The sequence below is a fragment of the Belonocnema kinseyi genome, chromosome 3, assembly GCF_010883055.1.
Source record: "Belonocnema kinseyi isolate 2016_QV_RU_SX_M_011 chromosome 3, B_treatae_v1, whole genome shotgun sequence".
NCBI lineage: Eukaryota > Metazoa > Arthropoda > Insecta > Hymenoptera > Cynipidae > Belonocnema > Belonocnema kinseyi.
The window spans coordinates 142,550,989-142,578,988 of NC_046659.1; the positions used below are offsets into that span (position 1 = coordinate 142,550,989).

Consider the following 28,000-nt stretch of genomic DNA (forward strand, 5'->3'; position numbering starts at 1 on the left):
ATTGAAATTAATTTTCAATCAAACAATCACTTTTTCAATTAATGTAGACACAATTTAGAAATTTTAATTATGTTTGAATTATTTACTAACTACTATTCTTAATTTTAATCGAATACACGAAATTAGAAATATTCTCTCATGAATATTTTTACTTTAAGATGTTGGCACTACCGGTTTGTTTGAAAGCATCCGTTTTGGGTAAACTGTAAAGTTTTGTTTAGAGCTGTGACCGTTAAAAATTCTCATGAATTTTCAATAGAAATGAGTTCTAGAAGACGTCGTAGTGATGATTTTACTGATTCTTTATCTGAATATCATCGTAAGTTATCGGAATTTCATTAATTTTATCTTAAAAAAAAGAAATAATTTCTTTTTAATAGATTTTGAATATTCTCTGCCTAACCTCACTTTTCTTTAATTTCTCAGATTTCAAGTTTTTGTTTGGAATAATAAACTTTTATTTTTTAAATATATAGATAGTAATTATGCATTGTTTGGTACTATTACGCAATTAGTTTTAATCCAAAATTAATGTACTTTCTTCACATTGTTGTGACTTGAAAAGTTGAATTTGAGGTTATATGTCAGGAAGATCCACTGACAAAGTTTGAAGAAATCTATAATTATAAATACAATTTGTACGAGATATTAATTTAAAAAATTCCCTGAAAATGTATTGCGAATTCTCAGAAAATGAGGCATTTTTCAAAATGCAGTATTCTGCAATCGAGCGTACGTATACGGAATTTTATTTATTTTTTTATTCGATGAGGTAATTCTGATTTTTTTGTGGAAAAACTATACGCTTTGATATTTTCATTTTTAGTGGAAAATAGATGTTAATATTCATTATATATTCCCTGAGTTTTGTTGTTGATAATTCAAGGAAAAAACGATTTTTTTTTAAATGTTCACTTACTATATTTTTTGTTAATAATTCATAGTTTTTGGAAGGAAAGTTAAACATTTTTGGTTGAATTTATAACTCTTTTGTTGAAAAAGATTTTTTTTTATTGAAGATTCATTAAAAATTCAACTACTGTTGAAAAGTCTTTTTTTCTTTTGTTTGAATTCAACTGTTTTTTATTAAAATTTATCCTATTTTTAGATTGGAATATCATATCCTTCACTTTTCGTTCAGAATTAATATTTTTTGGAATGAAAATTTAATTATTTGTTTGAAAGGTATACTCTTGTGTTAATAAATAATTTTTTGGTTAAAGATCCATCATTTTATTTAAAAATTGATCTATTTGTTTGAAAAATGATTGATTTTGTTTCAAAATCGTTTTTTTTTTGTTGATAAAATTTAATTTTTGTCACTGAAAATTTAACTATTTCATTTGAAACCATAATATTTTTTTATAACTAAAAATTTAACTATTCAATTTTTGGGTAAAAAGTTATGTTTTTTACTTGAAAATTCTGTTTTTTTTTGTAAGAAAAATTAATTTTATTGGTTGAAAATTAAACTTTTTCATTGAAAATTCATTTTTTTTAAATTGAAAAGCTAACTATTTTGTTAAATTTTACTCGAAAATGTGTTAAATTAAGAAAATAGTTTAAAAATTGAAATACCATCTACTAAACTTTTCGTTCAGAATTAATCTTTTTTAAAATGAAAAATTGAAAATGTGTATAATTATTTGGTCGAAAATTAATTTTCTTGTCTAAAAATTAAACTTTTTGAGTGAAAAGTCAACTATTCTTGATTAAAAGGTAGACTAATTTATTAAAAATTAATTTTTTTGTATTGATTTGATTTAAGTATTAAAATTTTTAACGAGAAATTTCACTGCTCCAGTTTTGTTGAAGCTTAAACTACTTTATTTAGAATTAGTCTTTTGAAATGAAAATTTACCTAGTCGACTTTTGGTTATAAAATTGATTTTTTTAGTTGAAAATTCAACTATTTGGTGAAAAAAGCATATATTTTGTAGAAAACTCGTCTCCTTGGCACAAAATTAAACTATTAAATTAAAATACACTATTAAAAATTAATTATTCTGTTGTTTAAAGGTTCATTTCAGTTAAAAATTTATCACATTAGTTGTGCAATTAAATAATGTTTTAAAAATTTGTATGTGTTTATTTGAATATTCATATTTTTTATTGAAAAATATTAATGAGAAAATTGATCTATTTAAAATGATTTATTTGGTTAAAAAATTAACTACTTTGTTTTTGAAAATTTTACTATTTCACTGTTGGTAAAAAATTGCTCTTTTTTAGTTGAAAATTAATATTTCTAGTTGAAAATTCAACTGCAATTGGTTGAAACTTGAACTACTCTATCAAAAATTAGACTTTTTTTTTTGGTTGAAAATTCATAATTATAGTTAAAAATTCATCTCTTTGGTTGAAAAAAGAGCTTTCTTGTTAGAAATTCGTTTTTTATCTGGGTTGATATTTCAATAAACAAATATTACAATTTTATTATGGTTTTTAACTTAAGATGAGTTGAATAATTCTCTAATAGAAAAAAAAGAATTTTCAATAAAATAGTTAAGTATAGTAATATAAGGCTACTTTTTCAAATTAATCATATTTATTTAATTTTCTATTGCATTTTTTTCAATTCAGCACATTCTCGAAAAAATGTCTTGACTTTGATAAAAATTTCCTGATAATCCATGGTTTTTTTAGTTAGAGTAATCATACTAATTTTCTACCAAAAACACATTCAAAAATTATTTAACAAAATAGTTGGATTTTGAACTAAAATACATCAATTTCCAACAAAATCTGATTGATTTTCAATTAAAATTATGTATGGTCATCCCGAATCTTTAAATTTCAATTTAAAAAAATGCATTTTTAAACAAAAAGATTAATTTTCAACCAAGAAGATTAATTCTTATTTAAAAAATAAAAGAATTTTCAAATAAAAGGCATAACTTTTTAAACAAACATTGAATAGTTAAATTTTAATTATGAAAAAAAAAAATTTTAAATAGTTTCAAATCTTTTTGTTAAAAATTCAATTACTCTTGGTAAAAAATGTAACTATTAAATTTTAAATATTAATTTTACTATTAAATTATTTTTCTATCCTACATTCGGTAAAAAATGGATCTTTTTTAGTTGAAAATTCATATTTTTGATTGCAAATTTAACGGTAATTGGTTGAAACTTGAACTACTCTATCAAAAATTATCATTTTGTTTGTTTGTTGAAGATTCATAATTTCAGTTAAAAATGCATTTCTTTGCAAAAAAAAAGAATTATTTTGTTGAATTTTTGTTCGAGTATTAATATTTTTAAGTGAAAATGTCACTATTACATATATTTTGTTGAAAAGTATTCTTTGGTAGAAAATTGTTTTTTTTTTTGCTTAAAAATAATCTTTTTCTTGAAAATTAAATTATTCTTGGTAAAAACTTTAATGATGAATTTTAATATTAAATTATTATACTATTCTACATTTGGTAAAAAATGTATCTTTTTTAGTTCATATTTTCTGTTTATTTATTTTTATTTTCATTAGTTTTTTTTAGTTTAATTTTTTTTCAATTTTATTTTATTCATATTTTTGAATTACAAATTTAACGGTAATTGGTTGAAACTTGAACTACTCTATCAAAAATTATCATTTTGTTTGTTTGTTGAAGATTCATAATTTCAGTTAAAAATGCATTTCTTTGCAAAAAAAAAGAATTATTTTGTTGAATTTTTGTTCGAGTATTAATATTTTTAAGTGAAAATGTCACTATTACAGGTTTGTTGAAAACTGATCTTTTTTAGTGGAAAATTGATATATTTTGTTGAAAAGTATTCTTTGGTAGAAAATTGTTTTTTTTTTTTGCTTAAAAATAATCTTTTTCTTGAAAATTCAATTATTCTTGGTTAAAAGTTTAATGATGAATTTTAATATTAAATTATTTTACTATTCTACAATGGATCTTTTTTAGTTCATATTTTTTTAGTTCTTTTTTAAAAATTTTTATGAGTTTTTTTTAGGTTTATTTTTTTTTTAATTTTATTTTATTCATATTTTTGTTTGAAAATTTAACGGTAATTGGTTGAAACTTAAATTACTCTATCAAAAATGATTTTTTTTTTTGTTGAAGATTCATAATTTCAGTCGAAAATTAATTTTTTTTGGTTGAAAAATTATCTATTTTGTTAGAAATTCGTTTTTTATTGGGTTTTAAAATTATATATACATTTTTTACTGAATATTTTACTATTCTAGTTGAAACTTTAGCTATTTTGTTGCAACTTTTTTTTAAACTTTTCTTTTAAAACTGAAAATGTAAGTGTTCCAGTGGAATTGTTCAATAATTTTAGTTAAAAATGCCTTTCTTTCGTAAAAAATGAATTATTTTGTTTTAAATTGTTCTTGGTCAAAAATTTAACTATTAATTTTATTATTAAAATATTTTACTATTCTATTTTTGGTAAAAAATGGATCTTTTTTAGTTGAAAATTCATATTTTTGATTGCAAATTTAACGGTAATTGGTTGAAACTTGAACTACTCTATCAAAAATGATTATTTTTTTGTTTGTTGAAGATCCATAATTTCAGTTGAAAATTAATTTCTTTGGTTGAAGAATTAACTATTTCGTTAGAAATTCGTTTTTATTGAGTAAGTATTCCAGTGGAATGCTCAATAATTTTAGTTGAAAATGCATTTCTTTCGTAAAAAAATGAATTGTTTTGTTTTTGTTTGAGTATTAATATTTTTATCTGAAAATGTAACTATTCCAGTTTTGTTGAAAACTGATATTTTTTAGTAGAAAATTTATATATTTTGTTGAAAAGTATTCTTTGATAGAAAAATAGTTTTTTTCAGTAAAAAATACTCTTTTTGTTGAAAATTCAATTATTTTTGGTCAAAAGTTTAACTATTAAATTTCAACTATTAATTTTACTATTAAATTATTTTAGTATTCTATTTTTGGCAAAAAATAATTCATAATTTCCGTTGAAAATTGATGTCTGTCGTTCAAAAATTAACCATTTTTTTTGTTTGAAAATTTGTTTCATATTGAATTCAGTATGTAGCCTACAATAATTTAATTTATTGTAAAAAACTTTACTCTCCTATCATTAAAATTTAGGATATTTAAACAGGAAAACAATCAAATGTAAAATCCTTTTTTAACGTCCAATAATCAAATTGATGAAAAGAATTCCTGAAAATAAAATCAAGTATCTAACGACCAAATTTGGACAACCACCGCAAAAATTTTCCATTGGAATCTGAAAAAAGGAACAATTATTTCCCCTCCTTTCCCCCTAAAAAAGAAAGAAAGAAAAGAAAATTATTCATCCTTACTTTGGACGTAAATAAAAAGGAGGAAAGAAAAAAAATGAGAATGAAGGGGATTTGGTTGGTTGCCTTCTTATTTTTCTTTCCTCCTTTTTATTGTCGTCCAAAGTAAGGATGAATAATTTTCTTTTCTTTCTTTCTTTCTTTTTTAGGGAGAAAAGAGGGGAGAGAAGTGTTCCTTTTTTTCAGATTCCAGTGAGAACATTTTGTGGTGTTTGTCCAAATTTGGTCGTTAGATTCTTTTTTTTTTATTTTCAGGAATTCTTTTAATCAATTTTTCTCCTATTTTTTTATAATTGTTAGGAATAACGAAACTGAGGAGATATATAGCACATATTACCACCAGTTTCTAAAAAAAAAGGAAAAAAAACTTTAAAAAGTAGAGTTTGTGAAAAAAAATCACTTTGAAAAAGTTGTGTTTGTGTTTAATTGAAAAACCTTGCGTTTTTTATTTAATCATTAACAATTTGTCAACGTTCATATATTTTAAGGTTTAGTGCACGAGAGGGAACTGAGTGAAATTCTCCATTCAAAAACTCCAAGTCCCAAAAATCCGACACCCGAAAAAAAAACCATGGTGAAAGTAAAGGCAAACGAAACTATCACTCCCGACACGACAATTTTCAAACAAGTTTCCAGCTTGAGAGACGAAGTAAATGCACAAAAACAAAATCTGGAAAGATGCCCAACAACCCCAAAAACATCAAAAAGTTTCAAAAACACGATGTCGACAAAAATGCCCCCATCACCGATTTCCGAAGTTTTGAATAAAATCAGTAAAGCCTTAGAATTGAAGCAACCTAAAGAGGAATCAAAATCCACAACCGAAACCTCCCGAATCGAACCCAACAAAATCTGGAATGCTCTCACTACTTTCAATCGATCCCTGAACTCAGACAAGAATGGCTTGCAGTCTCACCAGAAAGTTTTATCCCGACTCTCCCAAGAATTTCAATCGTCACCCACGAAATTTGCCGAAAAATTGGTCACGATTATCGAAGAGTCGATGATGCCCTCGGCTTCAGATCAGAAGGACTGTTCCGGCATCAGCGTTAGTCGAATGACTACAGAATTTAGAAAACTGTGCAAGTTTATCGAAGATGAGTCAATGCCGGAATGGATTTTATCTCCAGAAGCGATTCCCGAGGAAGATGAAGTGGAGGAGCAAATTGAGAATCAAAGTATCGACTTGGTGGATGACGAGAGCAATTTGGCAGATTCGTCTCGGGACAGTTTGGCCTCGACTCCATTTGGAAACAGATACTTGATGAATTATGCAGAAACGCCTAAGGGAATCTTCCGATTGAAGGAGAGTCCTCTGAGTTCGGGAAAGAAGCCAGTTAATAAAGCCATCAAGGATTCCCGATTCAACGAGTCGAATCATTCTTTTGAGTACTGGGAGAGCATGTGCAACGGCGTTTATTTGCATCAGCGAGTGACACCTCAAGGGGGATTGAGGAGAAGCATTTCTCTGCCAGATTCTCCTGTTAGGAAGCTGAATAGAATCAGGTCAACTTGCGAGCAACAGTTGGCTTCTTTGGATGACACTGCGCTTGATCAGATTCGCAACGAGAAGCCTAGATTTTTCCACGATTTCACGGAGGACACGTTTGGATCTTTCAGTCCGAAGCAATTCAAACGGGAAATTGTGAAGACATCAAAAAGTAAGAAGTATTTTTCGGATCAAGCTGAGGATGCGAGAGGAACGAGGAAAGTGGCGACTTTGAGAAAATCTCCGAAGAAACAAAAGTCGATTCTGAAGCGGGAGAGTGTTGGATATTTGGGAAATTGTGAGGATGAACTGGATAAAAGTTTGATTGCGGAACTTGCGCAGAGAAGACAGAGGTGTTTCGAAACGGCGAAGCTGATGATGGAACTTGATAAGAATGATCCGATCATTTCAGAGAGGATGGATGATTCTGGATTCCTGGCGAAATTGGGGAGTCCCAATAAGTCGCTCTCTTTGCCGGGTAACAACAGGGAGTTTTTAAACACGATCAATCATTGCATGGAGTATGAAGATTTTCTTCTGAAAAAGAGGAAGTCGATTTTCCAGATCATTCAACAGCCAAAGGCTTCGGATGCCGATTCTGGAATTGCTTTCGAGGCGAGTTCAAAGGTGAAAAGTCCTATTGGATCAGGTGAGACATTTTTTTTTTATCTGGTAAAAACCTGGGGAACCGGGAATTTTTTGAGATCGGGAAATGACAGTGAATTTGTTTTTTGTTTGACCGAGAATTTTACAAATTTTTAGATGAAAAATCTGTCCACGTTCAATTTCGACTGTTTTTAAATAATTAGTTGAATTTTTATATTTTTCAATTATGCTATTATTTAGCTTATAATGCGTAATTCAAAATTTGTTTGCATTAAAATTTTTTATTTCTAAGCTTACATTTTTAATTGAAAGAATTTTTAAATGCTTTCTTAAAGCCTCGAACAAATCAAAAATAAAAAACTTTGATGTTGAAAATTTTGGATAAAAAACATTTTTATTTAATAAATAAATACATTTTTTTAATTTAGCTGTACTTTAAGTAATAAAAAGTTAACAAAAATGATTTGACAAAATGATTTTAAACTAGTTCAAAATTTAAGAATTTTCAGATTTTAACGTTAAAAATTGAACGGTTTCAATTTGAAAGTTTTAGTTACTAAATAAATGTGACTGAAATTTCATAAACTTTCCAACAAAATATATATATATTTTAACTAAAAAAGATCAATTTTTAACAAAACTGGAATAGTGACATTTTCAGTTAAAAATCTTAATACTCAAACAAAAACAACACAAATTTAACACAATAATTCATTTTTTTTACCAAAGAAATGCATTTTTAACTAAAATTATAATATATAATTTTTATTTATATATAATTATCTAAATTTATATAAATTCTATATAAATTATTATATATAATTATTATTTAACATAGAATGTTCAATAATTTTAGTTAAAATGCATTTCTTTGATAAACAAATGTATTATTTTGTTAAATTAGTTTTGTTTTTGTTTGAGTATCAATATTTTAAACTGAAAATGTCACTATTCCAGTTTTGTTGAAAATTGATCTTTTTTAGTTGAAACTTTCTATATTTTTTTGAAAAGCATTCTTTGGTAGAAAAATTGTTTTTTCAATAAAAAAATAATCTTTTTGTTAAAAATTCAAATATTCTTGGACAAAATTGTAACTACTAATTTTACTATTAAATTATTATACTATTCTATTTTTGGTAAAAATTAATCTTTTTTAGTTCATATTTTTTATTTATTTTTTTATTTTATTCATATTTTTGATTGCAAATTTAACAATAATTGGTTAAAACTTGAACTACTCTATCAAAAATTATCATTTGTTTGTTTGTTGAAGATTTATAATTTCAGTTGAAAATTCATCACTTTGGTTAAAAAATTAACTATTTTGTTAGAAATTAATATTTTATTGGGCTTGAAAATTATATATTTAAATATATATACATATTTATTTGTTTTACTGAATATTTATCTATTTTAGTTGAAATTTTAGCTTTTATTTTTTGTTGAAATTTTTTTTTCAAACTGAAAATGTAAGTATTCCAGTGGAATGTTTAATAATTTAAGGCCCAAGTTCGAGTTCAACAGTTTTCAAAATAATTAAAGTGCAGTCTTAAAGATTTAAACAATTAATAATTAAAAGCACTTGAAGTTGAAAATTTGTGATAAAAAACAGTTTTTTTCTGTCAACTGTAAATATAAATAAATAAATTTTTTTAAATGTAGCTTTACTTTGAATATAAAATTCTGAATAATAGTTGATTTGATAAAAAGATTTTAGATCTGTTCAAAATTTGATATTCTCCAGATAGTAACTGTTTTAATTCGAAAATCTTAATAAGAATTGATATTAATGTATCATTTATTTCGATAATGTTATTTTTAAGTAAAATTTTTAATCATTTATTAATAAAATATTTTTAATTCAAAATGTTGGGCCTTCCCTTATATTCTTTTTTATATTAAAGTCAATAAATAAATTTATTAATACATATATTATTTCTATTAATTTGTTTAGTCATTAAAAATGTTAACGAGCGTTTGAAACTCTATAAACTATTTTCTACTTAAAAATAACTCCATAATAATATAGTAATTAAATATTTTAATTACATTGAAAATATTGTTTAATTCTAAATTATTCAATTGTCAACCTATTGAATTTGATATTTTTTAATTTAGAAAAAAATAAGTATTTAATATTTCGCAATATTTCATTGTTCTTTTAAAACGAGTAAATTGAAACCAATTATTTAAAAGAAATCAATTTTAATTGTTTTATTTAACAAATGTTTTATTTGTTAGCGAAATTGTTAAATCTGGACATATAAATAACAATTGAACACTTGTTTTTGGTAGAAAAAATTTGAGTATTTTCAAGAAATATCTAGAAGTTTTCAAGATTCAAAATTAATTAAAAACTTGAAATGATTTCAATTAATTTAAACCAAGTGTGTTAACATATTTTCTAGAACTTCTAAATATATTTTTAAATTAATCGATTTTTCCTACAATTTTTGGAAAATCCTACGAATTAAAAAATAAATTTTTAAAATATTCCAGGTTCTTTTTTGATAATTTTTGAAATCTCTTAAAATCTTTTCAAATTTTCTGTTACAATAATTTTTCAAATAAAAAATTATTTTCAATTTTCCTAAAAATCGTAAGAAAATGTTTTTATTTTTTTGTAGTCTTTTACAATTCTGAAAAGGCTCTAAATTTTTTGTTTATAATCTGAAAAAATCTAAATTTTTTTTACGGCTGTGGGTATTTTCTCAAAAATTTCGGAACGAATAGCCAAATTTTGTCGGTACACACACTTCGTTTAAATTATTCGAAATCATTTCAAGTTTTAAATTTAATTTCAATCTTGTTAAAACTTTTTAATATCTCTTAAAATTACTCTAATTTTTTCTAAAAATAATAAGTATTCTATTGCTATTTATAAATTCAAATTTTAAGGATTTTTTTTTAATTTGAAGGATTTTTTAAAAGTTGTAAAAAAATTTAATTCCTTTTTTACATATATTTAAAACTTCTGGAAAAAATTTCTAAAATTATTTTAAATTTGAAAAAATTTAAAACCACTTCTAGATTTCTCAAGATTTTGAAATAAAATTTTAAAGCTTTTCAAGGATGCTTGAACTTTTTAAAATAAAACTAATTTAACTTCTAATTTAAGGACTTTTAAGTTTAAAAAAAAATTATTTTTCAATTTTTAATGTATCGAGCTTAAAATTACTTAAAATAATATATTTTGAACATTTTTAAGTTCATTGTTTGATTTTTTTAATTCAGAGTATTGAAAATGTTAACGTATATTGATATTTTTGATACTTAATCTGAATCTTTGAACTCTATAATTTATAAATTGAAAAACTTTTAAACTTAAATTTTAAAAGTTTGAAATTCAAGAGTTTTATTTTTAATACTTTAATTTGTTGTTTGTTATTTAAAATATTGTTTCAGTTTAAAATATTTCATTTTTAACTCATTTAATTTGAAATTTTTAATTAAAAAAAAAAAAGATTAATTATTGAATATTTAGCAATATTTGAATTTTTATTGAAGACAAGTAAATTGAAACCAAATATTTAAAGTAAAGAATCTTCAACTGAATTGTTTGACATAGAAAACCTGGAATCGTTAAAATTTCGAAGAGCCTTTAAACTTTGAAAGTTACAATTTTAATTGTTGTACTTGAAAAATTCTTAATTTTTAAGTGAAATTTTTTAATTTTAATGTATAATTTACAAATGAACATTTCTAGAAAAAATTTGAGTAATTTTAAGAGATATTTAGGAATTTTAAAATGATTACAAATTATCATGCAAATTTTAGAAAGTTTTCTTAAAGTCTTCTAGAATCTTTTTTACAATTTTGTTTAAATCTTTGAAAAACTGTTTAAATATTCTCTTGAAATAATTTTTCAAACTGAACATTTATTTTTAATTTTCCTATGAATCTGAAGAAAATGTTTTTATTCTTTTGAAGCCTTTCACAATTTTTTAAAAGAATCTAATTTTTTTGTTTAAAATCTGCGGAAATCTACATTTTGTTTTATATTAGGCTATCATTTCAAGTTTTACATTAAGTTTGAATCTTTTTAAAACTTCTACATATCTATTAAAATTACTCAAATTTCGCCTCCAAATAATAAATTTTTAATTGTTATTTATACATGCAAATTGTAAGAAATTTTCTGGAATTTGCAGGATTTTCTGAAAATTGTAGAAAAAATTCAATTAATTTTGACAGATATTTAGAAGTTCTGAAAAAATTTTAAAAATAATTTTAAATATAAAACAAATTTAAAACAACTTCTAGATTTTTAAAGATTTTGAAATAAAATTTTCAATCTTTCCAAGGATGTTTAACTATTTAAAAAGAAAATATTTGATTTTCTAATTTTAGAAGTGTTCAGTTAAAAATTGTGCAATTTTTCAATATTTAATGTTTCTAGCCTAAAATTCCTTAAAATTATATAATTTGAAACATTTTAAAGTTCATTTATTGATTTTTTAATTTAGAGCATTAAAAAGGATAACGTGGATTTATATTTTCTTATATTGAAAAATGTTAGTACCTTTAATTTGATACGCGTAAATTATTGAGCATTTGAATACAAAACTTTTTAATTAAAAATTTAAATTAAATTTTTTTAAAGTTTAAAATTTAACAGTTCTACTTTGAGTACTTTCATTTGCAGCTCAGTTTTTATTATCTCACGTAGAAAATTTTTTAGCCTTAGAGTTCCATTTTTTTGATTTCATTGACCGTGAAAAATGTTTGCAAACCGGGAAATGACCGCGAATTTTACAAATTTTTAGAAAAAAAAAATCGTTCCAACATTGATTATAACCAGTTTTTAAATAATTAGTTTAATTTTTATCTTTTTCAATTATGATATCATTCAGTTTAGAATGAGCAATTCAAAAATCTGTCGCTTTAAAAAATGTTACTTTAAATTTTTCTTTTTTAAGCATACATTTCAATTGACAGAATTTTAAAATGCAGTTTTAAAGACTTAAACAATTAATATTTAAAAGTGTTTAAAATCGAAGGGCTTTGATCAAAATAACATTTTTAGTTGATCAACTGTGAATATAAATAAATAAATTATTTTTTTAAATTGAATTGTACTTTAAGATTTAAGAATTAAATAATAATTGATTGTTCAACACGATAATTTCAAAATAATATATTCATATATAAAGGTTTTTATGTAATTAAAAATATTTTTTAGTTTAAATTTGGAAATTTTTTAATTGAGGAAAATAAAACATGCTTAATGTTTAGAAATATATGACCGTTCATGTAAAATCAGTAATTATGAATCAATGGTTCAAAACTAAACAGAAAATTAAGCTTAGAAAGTTTTAATTTTATTTGTTCTATTTGAAAGATTTAATTTACAAGCAAAATTGTTGAATTTTGATGTACAATCAATATTGCACACCTATAATCCCTAGAAAAAATTCAAGTGAAGGTCTGGAAATATTGAAAATTAATTAAAAATTTGAAATTATTTCAAATAATTTAAACGAAGTGTATACATATACCGAAAAAATCCAGGTATTCGTACCAAAATTTTCGTACAAATAGTCCACGGCCTAATTTAAAACAAAATATAGAATTTAGAAGATTGAGAACAAAAAATGTAGAAGCTTTTTAAGAAGAAAACCATTTCCTAGGAAAGTTGAAAATCATTTTTTATTTTAATAAATTAATTTTAAGAGAATGTTTAAAAATATCTAAGAAAAAGACTTATAAAATTTTTAAAAATGAAGTTGAAGGTTTTAAGAAAATTTCTTTAATTTGGCAGAATTAAAAAAAATTTTGTTGAAAAAATGTAAAACAACATGTAGATGTTTTAAAATTTTAAAATGAAGTTTCTAAGTATTTCAGGGATTTTTAAACTATTCAAAATAAAAATAATTTAACTTTTAGTTTGAACAGGGAATTTTCAATTTTTAAAATAAATTTATAGTTGGAACTGGAATTTATCCAGAATAATAATAATAATTTGGACTTGGAAACGGGAATTTTCAAATTTTAACAAATTCCAAGCTAGTACTGAAAATTTTCGAAAAGAAACAAAATTCTGAATTAGAACAGGAAATTTTTCCAAAGAATTCTAATTCTGAGTTAAATCCGGGAATTTTGAAATTTTGACCAATTCTGAGTTGAAACTGGTATTTATCCAAAAGAATGATAATTTGTCTTAAAACAGGAAATTAAAAAATTTAAATAAATTCTGAGCTAGAACAGGGATTTTTTTTAAAGAATGAATTCTAATTCCAATTTGAAACGGAATATTTCCGAAAAAAATTGAAATTATGAATTTTAACAGGAAATTTTTTAGTTTTAGTTGAAATGGAGAATTTTTGAAAAGAGTAAAAATTCTGGATTTGAACAAAGAATTTCTTTAAAATAATAAAAATTTCCTATTCAAACAGGGAATTTCAAATTTTTAATCAATTCCAAGCTGGAATTCGAATTTAAAAGTTCTTAAACTTCAATTTTCAATGTTTAAAACTTAAAAGTTTAACTTTTGAGTGCTTTCATTTATAGTTCAGATTTTATTACTTTGAATGGAACAATTTTCAGATTTAGCGTTCGATTTTTCAAATTTCATTGACCGGGAAATACCTGGGAAATGACCGGAAATTTTTTTCTTTGATTAAAATGGTCGCTCTATAAAATTGAAGATATTTTTCAAAGTTTCTCATTTATTCCCGATTTTTATCAACTTTAACAACAATTTCATTTAAATTTCTGCAGCATAAAAAATCTTTTAACTGAAAGTTTAAATAATCCATTATTGGTTGAAAATTTACCGTTTTTTTGTTGTTTAAAATTCATATTTTCTTGGTGAAAATTTAACTATTTTTTAAAAAATTAGTGTTTTGGGCTGGAAAGTTCAACTGGTTTGTTGGATATTTTTCTTTTTGAGTTATAAGTTTTATTATTTTGGTAGAAAATGCAATTATTTGGATAAAAATAAACTTTTTATTTCAAAATGCACATTTTCTGGTTGAAATTTCTACTGTTTTGTAAAGGATTCGTCTTTTTGGTTGGAAAATTTAACAATTATTGGTTTAAAATTGTTTCTGTATTGATAAATACCACTATTCTATTTTTGGCTGTTTTTTTTTAATTGCTAATTTAAGTACGTGGGTAAAAAGTTGAACCACTTTGTTCAAAATTTATTTTACTCTTGGAAGGTACATCTCTTTTGTTGGAAATTTAACTATTTTGTTTAATATAATTTTTTACCTGAAAATGTAACTTTTTCATTTTTTTGAACATTCGATTTTATTGGTAAAAAGTAATCTTTTTAGTTGAAATTTCCCCTTTTTTGATTAACACTTCAACTTTTGTGTTAAAAATGAACTTTTTTTGTTGAAAATTTATATTTTCGGGTTAAAAATGCAGCTATTTTACAAGAAATTCCGTCTTTTGGCTTAAAAGTAAAATTTTGATCGAAAATGCGTATATTTTATTAGAAAATTGAAGTTCTGGGTTTTAATTTAAAAAATGTAACTATTCCAGTAGAGAATTGCACTATTTTGCTGAAAATACGTTGTTTTTTTGCCGAAGAAAATTGAACTATTTTATTGTTGGTTGAAAAATTATTTTCCCCCTCTTTTTTCAATTCTTATTTTTGTCTCTAATGAGGTGAAAAGTAAGGTCGTTTGGAAGTCTGTTTTTAGTTGTAAATCGTTTTCATTCTTTTTTTTAGTATAAAAAATTTGTTCATAAGAAAATGGATTTCTGTTTGATCTTAAATAAAAAATTTATCTTTTTTTTCCATGAAATTTCAATTATTTCGCTGCAAATTGACATGTTTCACTTAAAAACTCAATTCTTTTTTTTTTTTTTGAAAATTTATGTGCTTTATGGAAAATTCGTTTTTTTTATAGAAAATTAATCTTTATGTTTGAAAATTCCTCTTTTTCATAAAAATGTCAACTATCAGTTGACTATTCGTAATTTTAGTTGAAATTTATCAGTTTAATTGAAAATTAATTTCTTAAACTGAAAATTCAACCTGCCTATTTTAAGTTGAAAATTGATCTATGCTAGTTCAAAATTCAACAACTCGAATGAAAATTCGTATTTTTTAATAGAAATTTAAACTATGTTGTTGAAAATACACGTATTTTATTAAAAAAATCTATTTTTTATAGAAAATTATTAAGTATTAAGTATTTCAGTTAAATATTTATCATTTTAGTTTAAAATTCATCTTTTAGGTTGGAAATGAAATTTCTCAGTTAAAAGTTAAATTGTTATTTTAAAATTATTTTAACTTTTTAATTTTGCAACATTATTTTTTAGTTGAAAATTCATCTTTTTGGTGAGAAATAAAATGAAAATTTAATTTATTCTACTCGAATATTGAAAATGATCTTTTTCTTTGAAAGTTAATCTTTTTGTCTAAAAATTCTTTTCGGTTAAAAATGCAAGTATTCCAGTCAAATATTTGAAATTTTAGTTAAAAATTCATCGTTGAAATTAATTTTTTAAATTGAAAATTTGACTTATTCCAATTAAAGTTTCCATAGTTTCAGTTGGAAATTCTTCTGTTTTGTTAAGCATTAATTTTTTGAATTAAAAATTTAACTATCTCAAAATTTTTTGTTTTCAGTAAAAAATTCATATTATACAGTTATTTGAATATTTATAATTTAAGTTGAAAATTCCTCTTTTGTGGGAAATTAATTTTTTTTTAAGATTCATCATTTTCATTAAAAATTAATTTCTTTGGTTGAAAAATGAGCTATTTGATAGAAAGTTGTTTTTCCTTTGGATGAAAAGGAATTTTTTATCGAAAATTTATCTATTTTGTTGAAAATTTGTTTCTTTTTTGGTTGAAATTTTTTTTTATTAATGAAAATTTAACTATTATTCCAGTTGAATATTCCATCGTTCTAAATAGAAATGCATGCCCTTTCTTGGACATTCACTTGTTGACCAAAACTTAATTATTCAGTTTTTTGTTAAAAAAGTTATATTTTTTAGTTGAAAATTCATATTTTTTATGCAAATTAATTTCCTTGGTTGAAAATTTAACTTCTTGGTCAAAAATTCAATTATTCTAGTTGAAGATTCATATTTTTAGTTGTAAATTGATGTTTTTTTTTTAAAACTCAACGATTTCGATGAAAATTGGTTCTTTTTAATAGAAAATTCAACTATTTCGTTGAAATACCACATATTTTGTCAAAAATATTTTTTGTTTTTGGTCGAAAATTTTATTAAAAATTCAAGTGTTGCAGTTAAATATTAATCATTTTAGTTGACAGTTCCTTTTTTAGGTTGAAAATAAAATTGCTTCGTAGAAAGTTGAACTTTTTTGTTGAAAATTAATTTTTTTTTCAAAGTTCATTATTTTGATTAAAAATTAATTAATTTGGTTGAAAAATGAACTATTTGATTAAAAAATTGTTTTTCTTTTTGTGGAAAAGAATTTTTTTGCTTATTTATTTATTTATTAAAAAAAAAATTTCAACTGAAAATGTAACTATTATTCCAGTTGAATATTCCACAATTCTAGATAAAAATTAATCTCTTTGTTTGAATATTCATTTATTGACCAGAAATTTAATTCTTAAATTTTAGTTTAAAAAATAATCTATTTATTTGAAAATTAATATTTTTTTGGTAGAAATTAATCTTCTTGGCTGAAAATTTAACTTTCTGGTAAGAAATTCAATTACTCCAGTTAAAGATTCATCATTTTAGTTGAAAAATTCAACTTTCTGGTTTAAAATTTAACTATTTTAGTTAAATATTTACAATTTTAGTTAAAAATTCATCATTTTGTTTGGAAATGTAACTATTTTTTTAAGCTAGGTTTTTTTTTAGTTGAAGTCTAGATTTTTGGTGGAAATTAATTTTTTTTAATTGAAAATTTGACTTAGTCTAATTGAATATTCCATAGTAAAGCAATAATTTTTTGGTTGAAAACTTTGCCGTTTTGTTAAAAATTAAACTATTTCGTAGAAAATTTATTTTTAGTTTAATATTTATATTATGGTGTTGAAGAATTAACTGAAATCTTTTCTGTTGATTTTTTTTTCAAACAAAAATTCATCATCTTGAAGAAAAATGTTATCTTTTTTTTTATAAAAATGCAACAGTTTTCTAGAAAATTCAAAATTAAAAAAAAAAAATCATCATTTTTGGTTAAAAATTCGCCTTTTTGGATTTAACATTAAATTTTTTACTTAGAAACTTATTTCTTGTTCAAAAATTCATATTTTGATTGTGAAAATTCAACTAAACTTTTTTTTAACAGAAAATTCAACCATTTTAAAAATCTTTTTGCTTTAAGATGTCATCTGTTTTAGTAGAAATTTCATATTTTTTATGAAAATTCAACTTTTTGGTTGAAAATTATTTTTCTTTGCTTGACTAAAGTTGTTAAAAACTAATCCTTTTTAATTTAAAATTCATTTATTTGAGTAAAAGCTAAACTAAATTGTTTAAAATTAATTTTTTTAACTGAAAATGTAACATTTCCAGGTTGATTTTTTTTAAATTGAAGATTCTGCTTTTTTGGTAAAAAAAATTCATTTGTTTTGAATTCTGTGGCCGAAAAGTTGAACAATTTATATCATCTTTTATTTCCTTCTCGAGTGAAAAATCTTTATTTGTTGATAATTCGTCTTTTTGGTTAACAACATTTTTTGTTATAAATTTCGTCTTTTTTGGTTGAAATATAAATTATTAAACTTTTTTGTTGGGAATTTATCTTTTTAGGTTGAAATTCCAAATATGATATTAAAAATGTAACTATTTTGTTGAAAATGCAAGTATTTTGTTAAAAAGTCGATTTTTGTAGTAGAAAATACATTTTTTGTTAAAAATAAATCAATAAATTTAAAATTTAAAATTTTTATCTGAAATACTGTATATGGTTAGTATTTGGTAATCTTATTGAAAGTTCAATATTTTTACTTGAAAAATTAGAAATTTTGAGCTGTTTAAATTGAATGTAATATAGACAAATTAAAAAAAAAGAATTATTACGTTTTCAGTTATATTTAATTATTTAATTGATGGCGTCTATATAATTAAAAGTATCTTGTAATAAAATTTGCCTGGAAAAAACCTGGAAATTCCAGGGCATTTTTTTCCAGAATTTGAGTGGACATCTTAATTTTGAGCTTTGAAAATAATAACGTGGATTTAAAAATTTTGAAACGGAACTCTTGAAACGGTTTAAATTATATAAATTTTAAAGTTTGTAGTTTAACGGAATTTAATTTACAAATTTTAAATTGAAAATTGTTTAAAGCCACTATTTTATACGTCTAAATTATCTAGCGTTTGAATTACAATTTTCAAGTCTTAGTGTAAAAAGTTTAAAATTCAATTTTCCCTATTTTTTTGGGTAATTTTCAAATTTAAATAAATTTTTAGTTAAAAAAGGGAATTTGTCCAAAGGATTTTAATTGTGAGTTCAAGGGATAATTTTTGAAAATAATTAAAATTTTTGATTTAAAGTGGGAATTTGAAAAGAGTTATAATTTTGACTTGGAGCAGGTAATTTTCAAGTTTAAATAAATTTAGAATTGGAGAAGAGAAATTTTCGAAAAGAATTAAAGTTCTGGATTTGAACTGGCATTGTAAAAAAAAAATATATATATATAATTTTGACTTGAAACAGGGCATTTTTAGGTTTGAATAAATTTTGAGCTGGAAAAGAGAAATTATCAAAAATAATTAAAATTCTGAGTTGGAACAGGGAACAGGCCTCCATTTTATACTTCTAAATTATCTAGCGTTTGAATTACAATTTTAAGTCTGAATTAAAAAAGTTTAAAATTAAATGTCCCCTATTTTTCTGTTTTGAGTTCCGTATTTCTCCCAAAATATTTTTTAGAATCACTCTAAAGGCTGCTCCTATAATATATGCAAAAACCTTTTCCTCAGTTGCTTTGAAAACTCCAGTGAGAAACGATGTGAAGAGTGCGGAAAAAAAATCTGCAAAGTTTTCCAAAGAAATAAAAAGTGAGGGAAGGAAATTCACGAATTTTTCCAAAGAAATTAAAAGTGAGGAAAATAAAGGTCCGAAGTCTCTCGAAGAAATGAAAAGTGAAGAAAAGGTAGTGAAAAGTTCTCCCAATAAAATCCAGGCTAAGGAAATAACAACTCCCAGCGTAATTGAGAATCAGGAAAAGAAACCGGCGAAGTCGCCCAGACGTCGATTTTTCTTCACTCCCGGAAAAAGCCCGAAAACAGAGGAAGTGAAAAGGAAGAAGGAGTATTTCCCCGAGGTTGAAAGCCTCGTGAATATTCCATCAAGTTTGATTTTTGGAAAAAGTCCCCGAACTCCAGAGATTCGTAAAAATATTTACGAAAATGTGAGATCACCGGTGGCTGAGTATATCAAGGGTACAGACGCAAAATTGGTGAAGAATATCCATGTGAAAAAGAATGATTGGCTCCTGACACCACAACCTTTGGGGATTTCAAACGAATTCAACAGAATCCAAATTACGCCATTGAAAAGTGTGCAAGAGAGCACTGGATTAAAATTCAATCTCTCTCCAATGGGAAAAAAGGTGAGAGAATTGCAGATTATTACTTTTAGATACCTGAGAGATTAAATTTACACAAATTTCTTCTATCCTCGATATATAATCTGGATATTTTCTAATTCTTTGGAATTATTTTTAATTTTTTTAATTTGATTGAATATTTCTAAGTTTACCAAATTCAAAGGATTCAAAGGAAATTAAAATTCTGGGTTAAAACAGGGACTGGATTGAAACAGGGCATTTATTTAAGAGAATTATAATATTGAGTTGGAACGGGATTTTTAAATTCCAACAAATTCTTAGCTAGAACTGGAAATTTTCAAAATGAGTTAAAATTCTGAGTTGGAACAGGAAATTTTTTAAAAGAATTTTAATCATGAGTTGGAACGCGGAAATTTTGTAAACAATTAAAATTATGGATTTGAACTGGGCATTTTTTAAATGAAATAAAAGAGTTGGGACATTTTCGTATTTTTTAGTTTTTTAAAAAATAATTAAAATTCTGGATTAGAATAGAGAGTTTTTCAAAAGCATAAATAATAATTCTGATTAAGAACAGGGGCATTTCAAGTTTGAATAAATTGTAAGCTGGGACAGAGAATTTTTCAAAAGAATTTAATTCTGAATTGCAACGATGAATTTTTTGAACAAATTAAAATTCTGAATGGGAACGTGAAATTTAAAAAAAAATCTAATTGTGAGTTAAAAAGTGCAATTTTTCAAAAGAATCATAATTTTTTTTGGAACAGGGCAATTAAAAAAATGTAAAGTTTTTGATTTGAACTGGAAATTAAAAAAAAATTATAATTTTGACTTGGAAAAGGGCAATTTCCGGTTTTAATACATTTTGAGTTGGAAAAGAGAAATTTTCAAAAAGAATTATAATTCTGAGTTGGAACAGGGAATTTTTCAAAAGCATTTTAATTTGGAATTGAAACGTGAAATTTTTTAACAGAATTAAAAATTTTGATTGTAATAATGCTTTTTTTTTAATAAAAAATTCTGGATTTGAACTGTGAATTAAAAAAAAAATATAATTCTGACTTGGAACAGGAAATTGTCAAATTTTAATAAATTCTGAGTTGGAAACTGAGAATTTAAAAAAAATTATTATTCTATTTTGGAACGGGAAATTGTCAAATTGAAATAAATTCTTAGTTGGAATAGGGAAATTTTAAAAAAGAATTAAATTCTGAGTTCGAATACGGAATTTTTCAAAAGAATTTAAATTCGGAGTTGGAACGTGTAATTTTTAAACAAATTAAAATTCTTGATTGGAATAGGACATTTTTTAAAAGAATTAAAATTTTTCATTGTAAAAGGGCATTTAAAAAAAACTCTGGAATTTGAACTGGGAATAAAAAAATTATTCTTATTTGAAACGGAAAATTTTCGAATTTGAATAAATTCTTAGTTGACATAGGGAATTTGTCAAAAGTACTTTAATTGTAAGTTTCAGGAGAAATGTTCGAAAATATTTAAAATTCTAGATTCGAACTTGGAATTTAAGTAAAAAAAAGTAATAATTCTAACTTGGAACCGGTAATTTTCAAGTTTAAATAAACTTTGAGTTGGAAAAGAGAAATCTTCGAAAAGAATTAAAGTTCTGGATTCTATCTGGGAATTAAAAAAATATACAATTCTGATTTGGAAAAGGAAATTTTAAAGTTTTAATAAATTTTGAGTTTGAACAGGGAATTTTTCAAAAGAATATTAATTGTGATTTGAAACGGGGAGTTTGTGAAAAGAATTAAAACTCTGGATTTGAACTAGGAATTAAAAAAATAATAATTCTGATTTGGAACAGGCAATTTTCAAATTTTAATAAATTCTTAGTTGAAAAATGTAATTTTTCAAACGAATTTTAAATGTTAGTTGAAACGGAGAATTTTCGAAAACAATTAAAATTCTGAGTTGGAACTGGAGTTTATCCAAAAGAATTAAAATTCTGGATTTGAACAGATATTTTTTGAAAGAATTATAATTCTGGCTTTGACAAGGAAATTTTCAAGCTTAAATAAATATTGAATTGGAAAAGGGAATTTTTAAAAAGAATTCGAGTTTGGAATTGAAATGCGGAATTTTCTAAAAGAATTAAAATTCTGGATTTGCACTGTCATATTTATAAAAGAATTTTAATTTTGAGTTTAAGGGGGAATTTTTGAATATAGTTAAAATTCTGGATTTGAACTGTCAATTAAAAAAAAATTATAATTCTGGCGTGGTGCAGGGAATTTCTAAATTTGAAAAAATTCTTTCTTGAAAAATGGAATTTTTCAAAAGAACTATGAATTCAAAAATTATAATTTTTATTTGGAACGCGGAATTTTCAAATTTAGATAAGGTTTTAGTTAGAAAAGGAAATTTATCAAAAGAATTTTAATTAATAACTTAAGGAGGAGTTTTCGAAAATAATTAAAATTTTAGATTTGAACTGGGAATTTAAAAAAAGTTTTAATTCTGAGTTGGAACCGGTAATTTTCAAGTTTAAATAAACTTTGAGTTGGAAAAGGGAAATTGAAAAAATGATTTAATTCTGATTTGTAACGGGGAGTTTTCAAATTTAAATAAATTCTTATTTGGAAAAGGGAATTTTTCAAAAGAATTTTAATTGTGATTTGAAACGGGGAGTTTTTAAAAATAATTAAAACTCTGGATTTGAACTGGGAATTAAAAAAAATATATAATTTTAATTTGGAACGGAGAGTTTTCAAATTTAAATAAGTTTTTAATTAGAAAAGGAAACTTATCAAAAGAATTTTAATTGTGAGTTTAAGGCGGAATTTTAAAAGTAATTAAAACTTAGGATTTGAATTGGGAATCAAAATTCTGCATTGTAACAGGGAATTTTTTTATGAATGATAATTGTCACTTAAAAGAGGATATTTTTCAAAGGAATTAAAATTTTTTATTGTAAGAGGGTTTTTTTTAAATAAAAAATTCTAGATCTGAACTGGGAATTCAAAAAAACTATTATTCTGATTTGGAGTAGTTAGTTTTCAAATGTGAATAAATTTTCAGTTGGAAAAGGGAACAAAATTTATATGTGGTTAATTTTTAATTAATTTATTCCGAGTTCTTTTACATTTTTTTAATTCACACAAATCTACTTAATAAATTGGATTAAATTTTTTTTGTTAACTTCCGATTGGTTTCCTTGAAACTCACTTTAAATCCTTAAGATTATTAATTAATTAATTAATTAGAATTCTTTTTGTCAAATTTCACTAGAAAAAATATAAAAAATCGCTTTTTAATATTATTCCCAATTCACTTGAATTATTTTTAATTATTTTGTAGTCTTAAGTTACTTTTTTAAAATTAAAACTTAGTACGTTTTCAAACATTTGAAGGTATTTAAATTCAACGAAGTTTTTTAATATTTAAAATTCTTTTTAATTTATTTGATTTTTTTCTATTCGTCTTGAATTGTTATTAATTTAATCGAATTCTTCTCGTTTACGTTATAAATTCCTTTAAATTAATTCCAAAATTATGGAAATCAATGGATTTTTTTTTTAATTTTCCCATTTTTTCCAATTCCAAGTCCCTGTATTTTATCTCATATGGACTGCGAGGCCTGCTTTTACTAATACACATGATTTACACATTTTTAATCGATTCTTAAAAATATTTTCTTTTAGATTGCCGATTCTTCAGTTCTGGGGGACGAAAATATTCCTGAAAAAGAATTCAAACTTCCGAAAATCGATTACAAAACTCCGGTGAAAGTTCACACGGTGCGTATAAAATTAGAGATTATTTTTTATACTTTTTTTTTGGTCCCAGATACAGAAATTTCGAAAATATCTGGGCATTTTTAGAGACCAGGACAAAATGTCGAAAAGAGCATGAATTTACTTTTAGGCTGGAAATTTTTCTTTCAACTCTGTTACTACACAAAAAATAGTTCTGAAAACCTGGAAAAAACGTGCAGTTTAACGAGAAAATTAGAAAAAAATGTATTATTTATTTGAAAATTTAACTATTTCGGTAGAAAATTAACAATTTGTTGAAAATTCCTACTTTGTTGTTGAAAATTCAACTGAAATCTTTCTTGTTTGAATATTCAACTTTTTTTCTGAAAATGCGTCTTTTTGGTTTAAAAATTCATTCTAAGAATTCATATTTTTAGGTGGAAAATTTATCTACTTCGTTAAAAATTCAACTATTCTGTTCAAAATTCAAATCGGTTTGAAAATTGAACTTTTTTTATATTCCCTTTTTTTTAAGTTTGATATTTTTTAAATTAAAAATTCGATCATTCGAATTAAAAAAAAAATATATTAAACTTCATTCGGTAGAAAATTCAACTGTTTTACAGAAAAATTTATACTTTTGGCTTGAAAATTCAACAATTTGGATAAACTTTTTTACGATCTTGGCTGAAAAATGTTTATTTGTAGAAAATTCGTTTTTTTTTGTTGTTGAAAAATTTGACCACTTAGTTTGCCTTAGTTAAAAATTCTTCTTTTCTTTTGTTGAAAATTAATTTTTATTTACTAAAAATTTAAATTGTCCATTTTTGGTTATAAATTTATTTTTTTAATTGAAAATTCAACTCTTTTACAAAAAATTCGTTTTTTGGCGTAAAGGTCAAACAATTTGGATAAACTTTTTTTTCTTTCTGTACTAAAAAATCTTTATTTATTGAATATTCATCTATTTTACTGGAAAACGTATCTTTTTTGCTGAAAATTTTGATTACTGAATTGAAAATTCTTTTTTTTTTACTGAAAATTTAACTTTCTTACTTTTGATTGAAAATTGATATTGTACAATTAAAGATTTAACTGTTTGTTTGAAATTTTGTGTATTTTCTGGAAACTTCTTTTTTGATAGGAAATTAATCTTCTTGGCTGAAAATTTGTTTTTTTGATGAGAACTCATCTTTTTAAGTCAAAAATTCAAATATTTGATAAGAAATTCATCTATTTTGTTGAAAAAAAGTCTTTTTTTGTTAGAAAGTTAATGTTTTTCTCTGATTTTCTTTTTGTTGAGAATTCATCTTTTTAAGTAAAAAATTCAACTATTTTGTTGAAAATTTAAATATTTCGTTAAAAATTTGTCTTTTTAGGTGGAAGATTCTTTATTTTATTTAAAAATTGATGTATTTTGTTAAACTTTAATCTTTTTGTTATAAACTTTACCTTATTGGTTAAAAATTAGTCTTTTTAGTTTTAAAATTTATTTCTCATGGTAAAAAATCTGATTGTTTGGTTGAAAATTAATTTTTTTTTAAATTAATTTCTTTTTACTGAAGATGTAACTTTTACTTTTGCTTAAAAATTCGTATTTTTTGGTAGAAAATTAATCTTCTTGGCTGAAAGTTCATATATTTTTATACATTTTTTATCATTTTTGGTTGAAATAACAACTATTATACTTTTTGTACATAATTAATCTTTTTAGATCGAAAATTTAACTATATGATTAGAAATTCAACTATTGTTTTTCATTTTTGTCATTTTAACAAGGAAATTCTTTATTTTTTTGAAAATATATTAATTTTTTTGAAAATTAGTCTTATTTGTTAAAAAATTTAGCTATTTGTTTGAAATTTACATTTTTTCGTTTTAAAATTTATTTATTTTTTGGTAGAAAATTGGATTATTCAGTTGAAAATTTATTATTTTTTGTTGAAATTTTATAATTTCGGTTGAAATAACAACTATTATACTTTTTGTTGAGAATTCATCTTTTTAGGTCGAAAATTCAACTATTATGTTGAAAATTTAATTATTTAGTTGAGCTTTTATCTTTTTTGTTAGAAAATTTTTCTTATTGGTTGAAAATTCGTCTTTTCAGTTTAAAATTTTTTTTTTTGGCAAAAATTTGGATTTTTCGTTTAAAAATTTATAATTTTTTTGTTGGAATTTTATGATTTCGGTTGAAATAACAACTATTATACTTTTTGTTGAGAATTCATTTTTGTAGGTCGAAAATTCAACTATTATGTTGAAAATTTAATTATTTTGTTGAGCTTTTATCTTTTTTGTTAGAAAATTTTTCTTATTGGTTGAAAATTCGTCTTTTTAGTTTTAAAATTTATTTTTTGGCAAAAAATTGGATTATTCAGTTGAAAATTTATAATTTTTTTGTTGAAATTTTATGATTTCGGTTGAAATAACAACTTTTATACTTTTTGTTGAGAATTCATCTTTTTAGGTCGAAAATTCAACTATTATGTTGAAAATTCGTCTTTTTAGTTTTAAAATTTATTTATTTTTTTGTTAAAAAATTGGATTATTCAGTTGAAAATTTATTATTTTTTTGTTGAAATTTTATGATTTCGGTAGAAATAACAACTATTATACTTTTTGTTGAGAATTCATCTTTTAAGGTCGAAAATTCAACTATTTTGTTGAAAATTTAATTATTTGGTTGAACTTTTATCTTTTTTGTTAGAAAATTTTTCTTATTGCTTGAAAATTCGTCTATTTAGTTTGAAAATTAATTTCTTTTGTTAAAAAATTTGAGTGTTTAGTTGAAAACTCATTTATTTTAATTAATTTTTTTAACTGAAAAAAATATATTGAAGTAAAAATGTTATCATTTTCGATTGAAATAACAACAAAATAACACCTTTTGTTCATAATTAATCTTGTTAAATCGAAAATTCAATTACTTTGTCTTTCTAGCTAGGAAATTCTTTTGTTTTTTGAAAATATATTATTTTTTGTAGAAATTTGAACAATTTTTGCTGAAATAACAACTATTATACATTTTGTTGAGAATTCATCTTTTTAGGTCTAAAATTCAACAATTTCGATAGAAATTCATCTATTTTGCTGTAAAACTCTTCTTTTTTGTTAAAAAATTAATTTTTTCAGTTGAAAATTAACTTAAAAAATTTTTTAAATTCATTTCTTTTGGTAAAAAATTTGATTGTTTAGTTGAAAATTTATTTTTTTAAATAAATTTTTTTACTGATAATGTAACTTTTTTACTTTTGGTTAAATATTCCTTTTTTTGGTTTAAAAATTCATATATTTTTGTAAAAATTTTATCATTTTCGGTTGAAATAACAACTATTATACCTTTGTTTATGACAGGAAATTTGCCTTTTTGATTAAAAATGCATCTTCTTTTAATCGAAAATTTCACTGTCTTCTGAAAAATTCAATTATTTGGTTACAAATACAACAGTTTTTGTTAGAACTTTAATATTTTTGTTTGAAAATTCAGTAATTTGACTAAAAAATCAAATATTTTTGTAAAAAATTAATTATTTTGTTGTAAATTCGTCCTTTTGCATTGAAAATTCATCTTTTATTGTAGAAAAGTAATCTTTTTTTGTTTGAAATAAAAAATTGAAATTCTTACATTTTTATTAAAATGCTGGTCTTTGAATGTTAATGGTCAGGGGGAAAAAATTGAGAAAAACAAAAAAGTATGAAAAACTTTAAGTTTCAAGTTTTGAATCTTGTTTGACAGATAAAGGATAATTTAGAAAATGAACCGAAAAGTCAAGGATCGAGAGTAAAAACTCTACTGAAGTCATCAGAAAAGAAGATCGTTATCAGACACGAAGGTAAAATATAAATACTTTTATGCAATAAATAAAGATATTGGTATAAATGAAAAATAAATAAATAAATGATGCGATTGAATAATTTTCTAGGCCGTATTGCAGTCGCAAGTCCTAGAAACGGAGGCGAAGACGAGACGGATAATACTTTAGTGGACACTTCCATACACGTAAAAACAATAGCTCGAAAAACAGATTATATAAGAGCGCGAACTGTTCGATAAAATTGTACGTATTTTTAATTCGATTGATATTTTTTTTCACTATTTTACTCATATTGCTTAAGATAATCAAAAACTTAGCATGATTATAATAGTTTATGATTTATTTCGCAGCATCGGAGAGTGAAAGGTCAAATGTAAATATTCAAAAAATTTCGGAATAGTTTCTCTCGTAACTTTATTGGAACTTCAGGATGAAGTTGTACTTATTTATTTTTATAAGTTTTTTTTTTTAGAGGAATGTAAGAAACCGACAAACGCTCAAACTTTTCTACATAGCGATGTACCGTGTGCTCACTTTAATTTGTTAAAATTATTAATGATTGTGGGCGGAAACGTTGCTTAGAGGAAATATATTTTGATTTTTTTTGTACAAAAAGTT

General features: G+C 23.3%; 2 protein-coding genes across 3 annotated transcripts in view; one reads left to right on the top strand and one right to left on the bottom strand.

Annotated features, from left to right (window-relative positions):
* LOC117168935 (cell cycle checkpoint protein RAD1) overlaps positions 1-28,000 on the bottom strand; it is a 67,521-nt gene that overhangs the window by 29,321 nt on the left and 10,200 nt on the right. The window lies entirely within an intron of this gene.
* LOC117168934 lies at positions 195-27,997 on the top strand. 2 transcript variants are annotated; one of them, XM_033354920.1, is made up of 6 exons: positions 195-319; positions 5,769-7,418; positions 19,259-19,890; positions 23,511-23,606; positions 27,304-27,400; positions 27,491-27,997. In XM_033354920.1, exons 1-6 carry the CDS (start codon positions 262-264, stop codon positions 27,619-27,621), a joined length of 2,664 nt encoding a protein of 887 aa, XP_033210811.1. In that variant the 5' UTR covers positions 195-261; the 3' UTR covers positions 27,622-27,997. The 2 variants fall into 2 exon arrangements, 1 of the variants encoding a protein (XP_033210811.1); XR_004466585.1 differs by lacking the exon at positions 27,491-27,997 and having other exon boundaries at positions 19,259-19,889; positions 23,509-23,606; positions 27,304-27,349.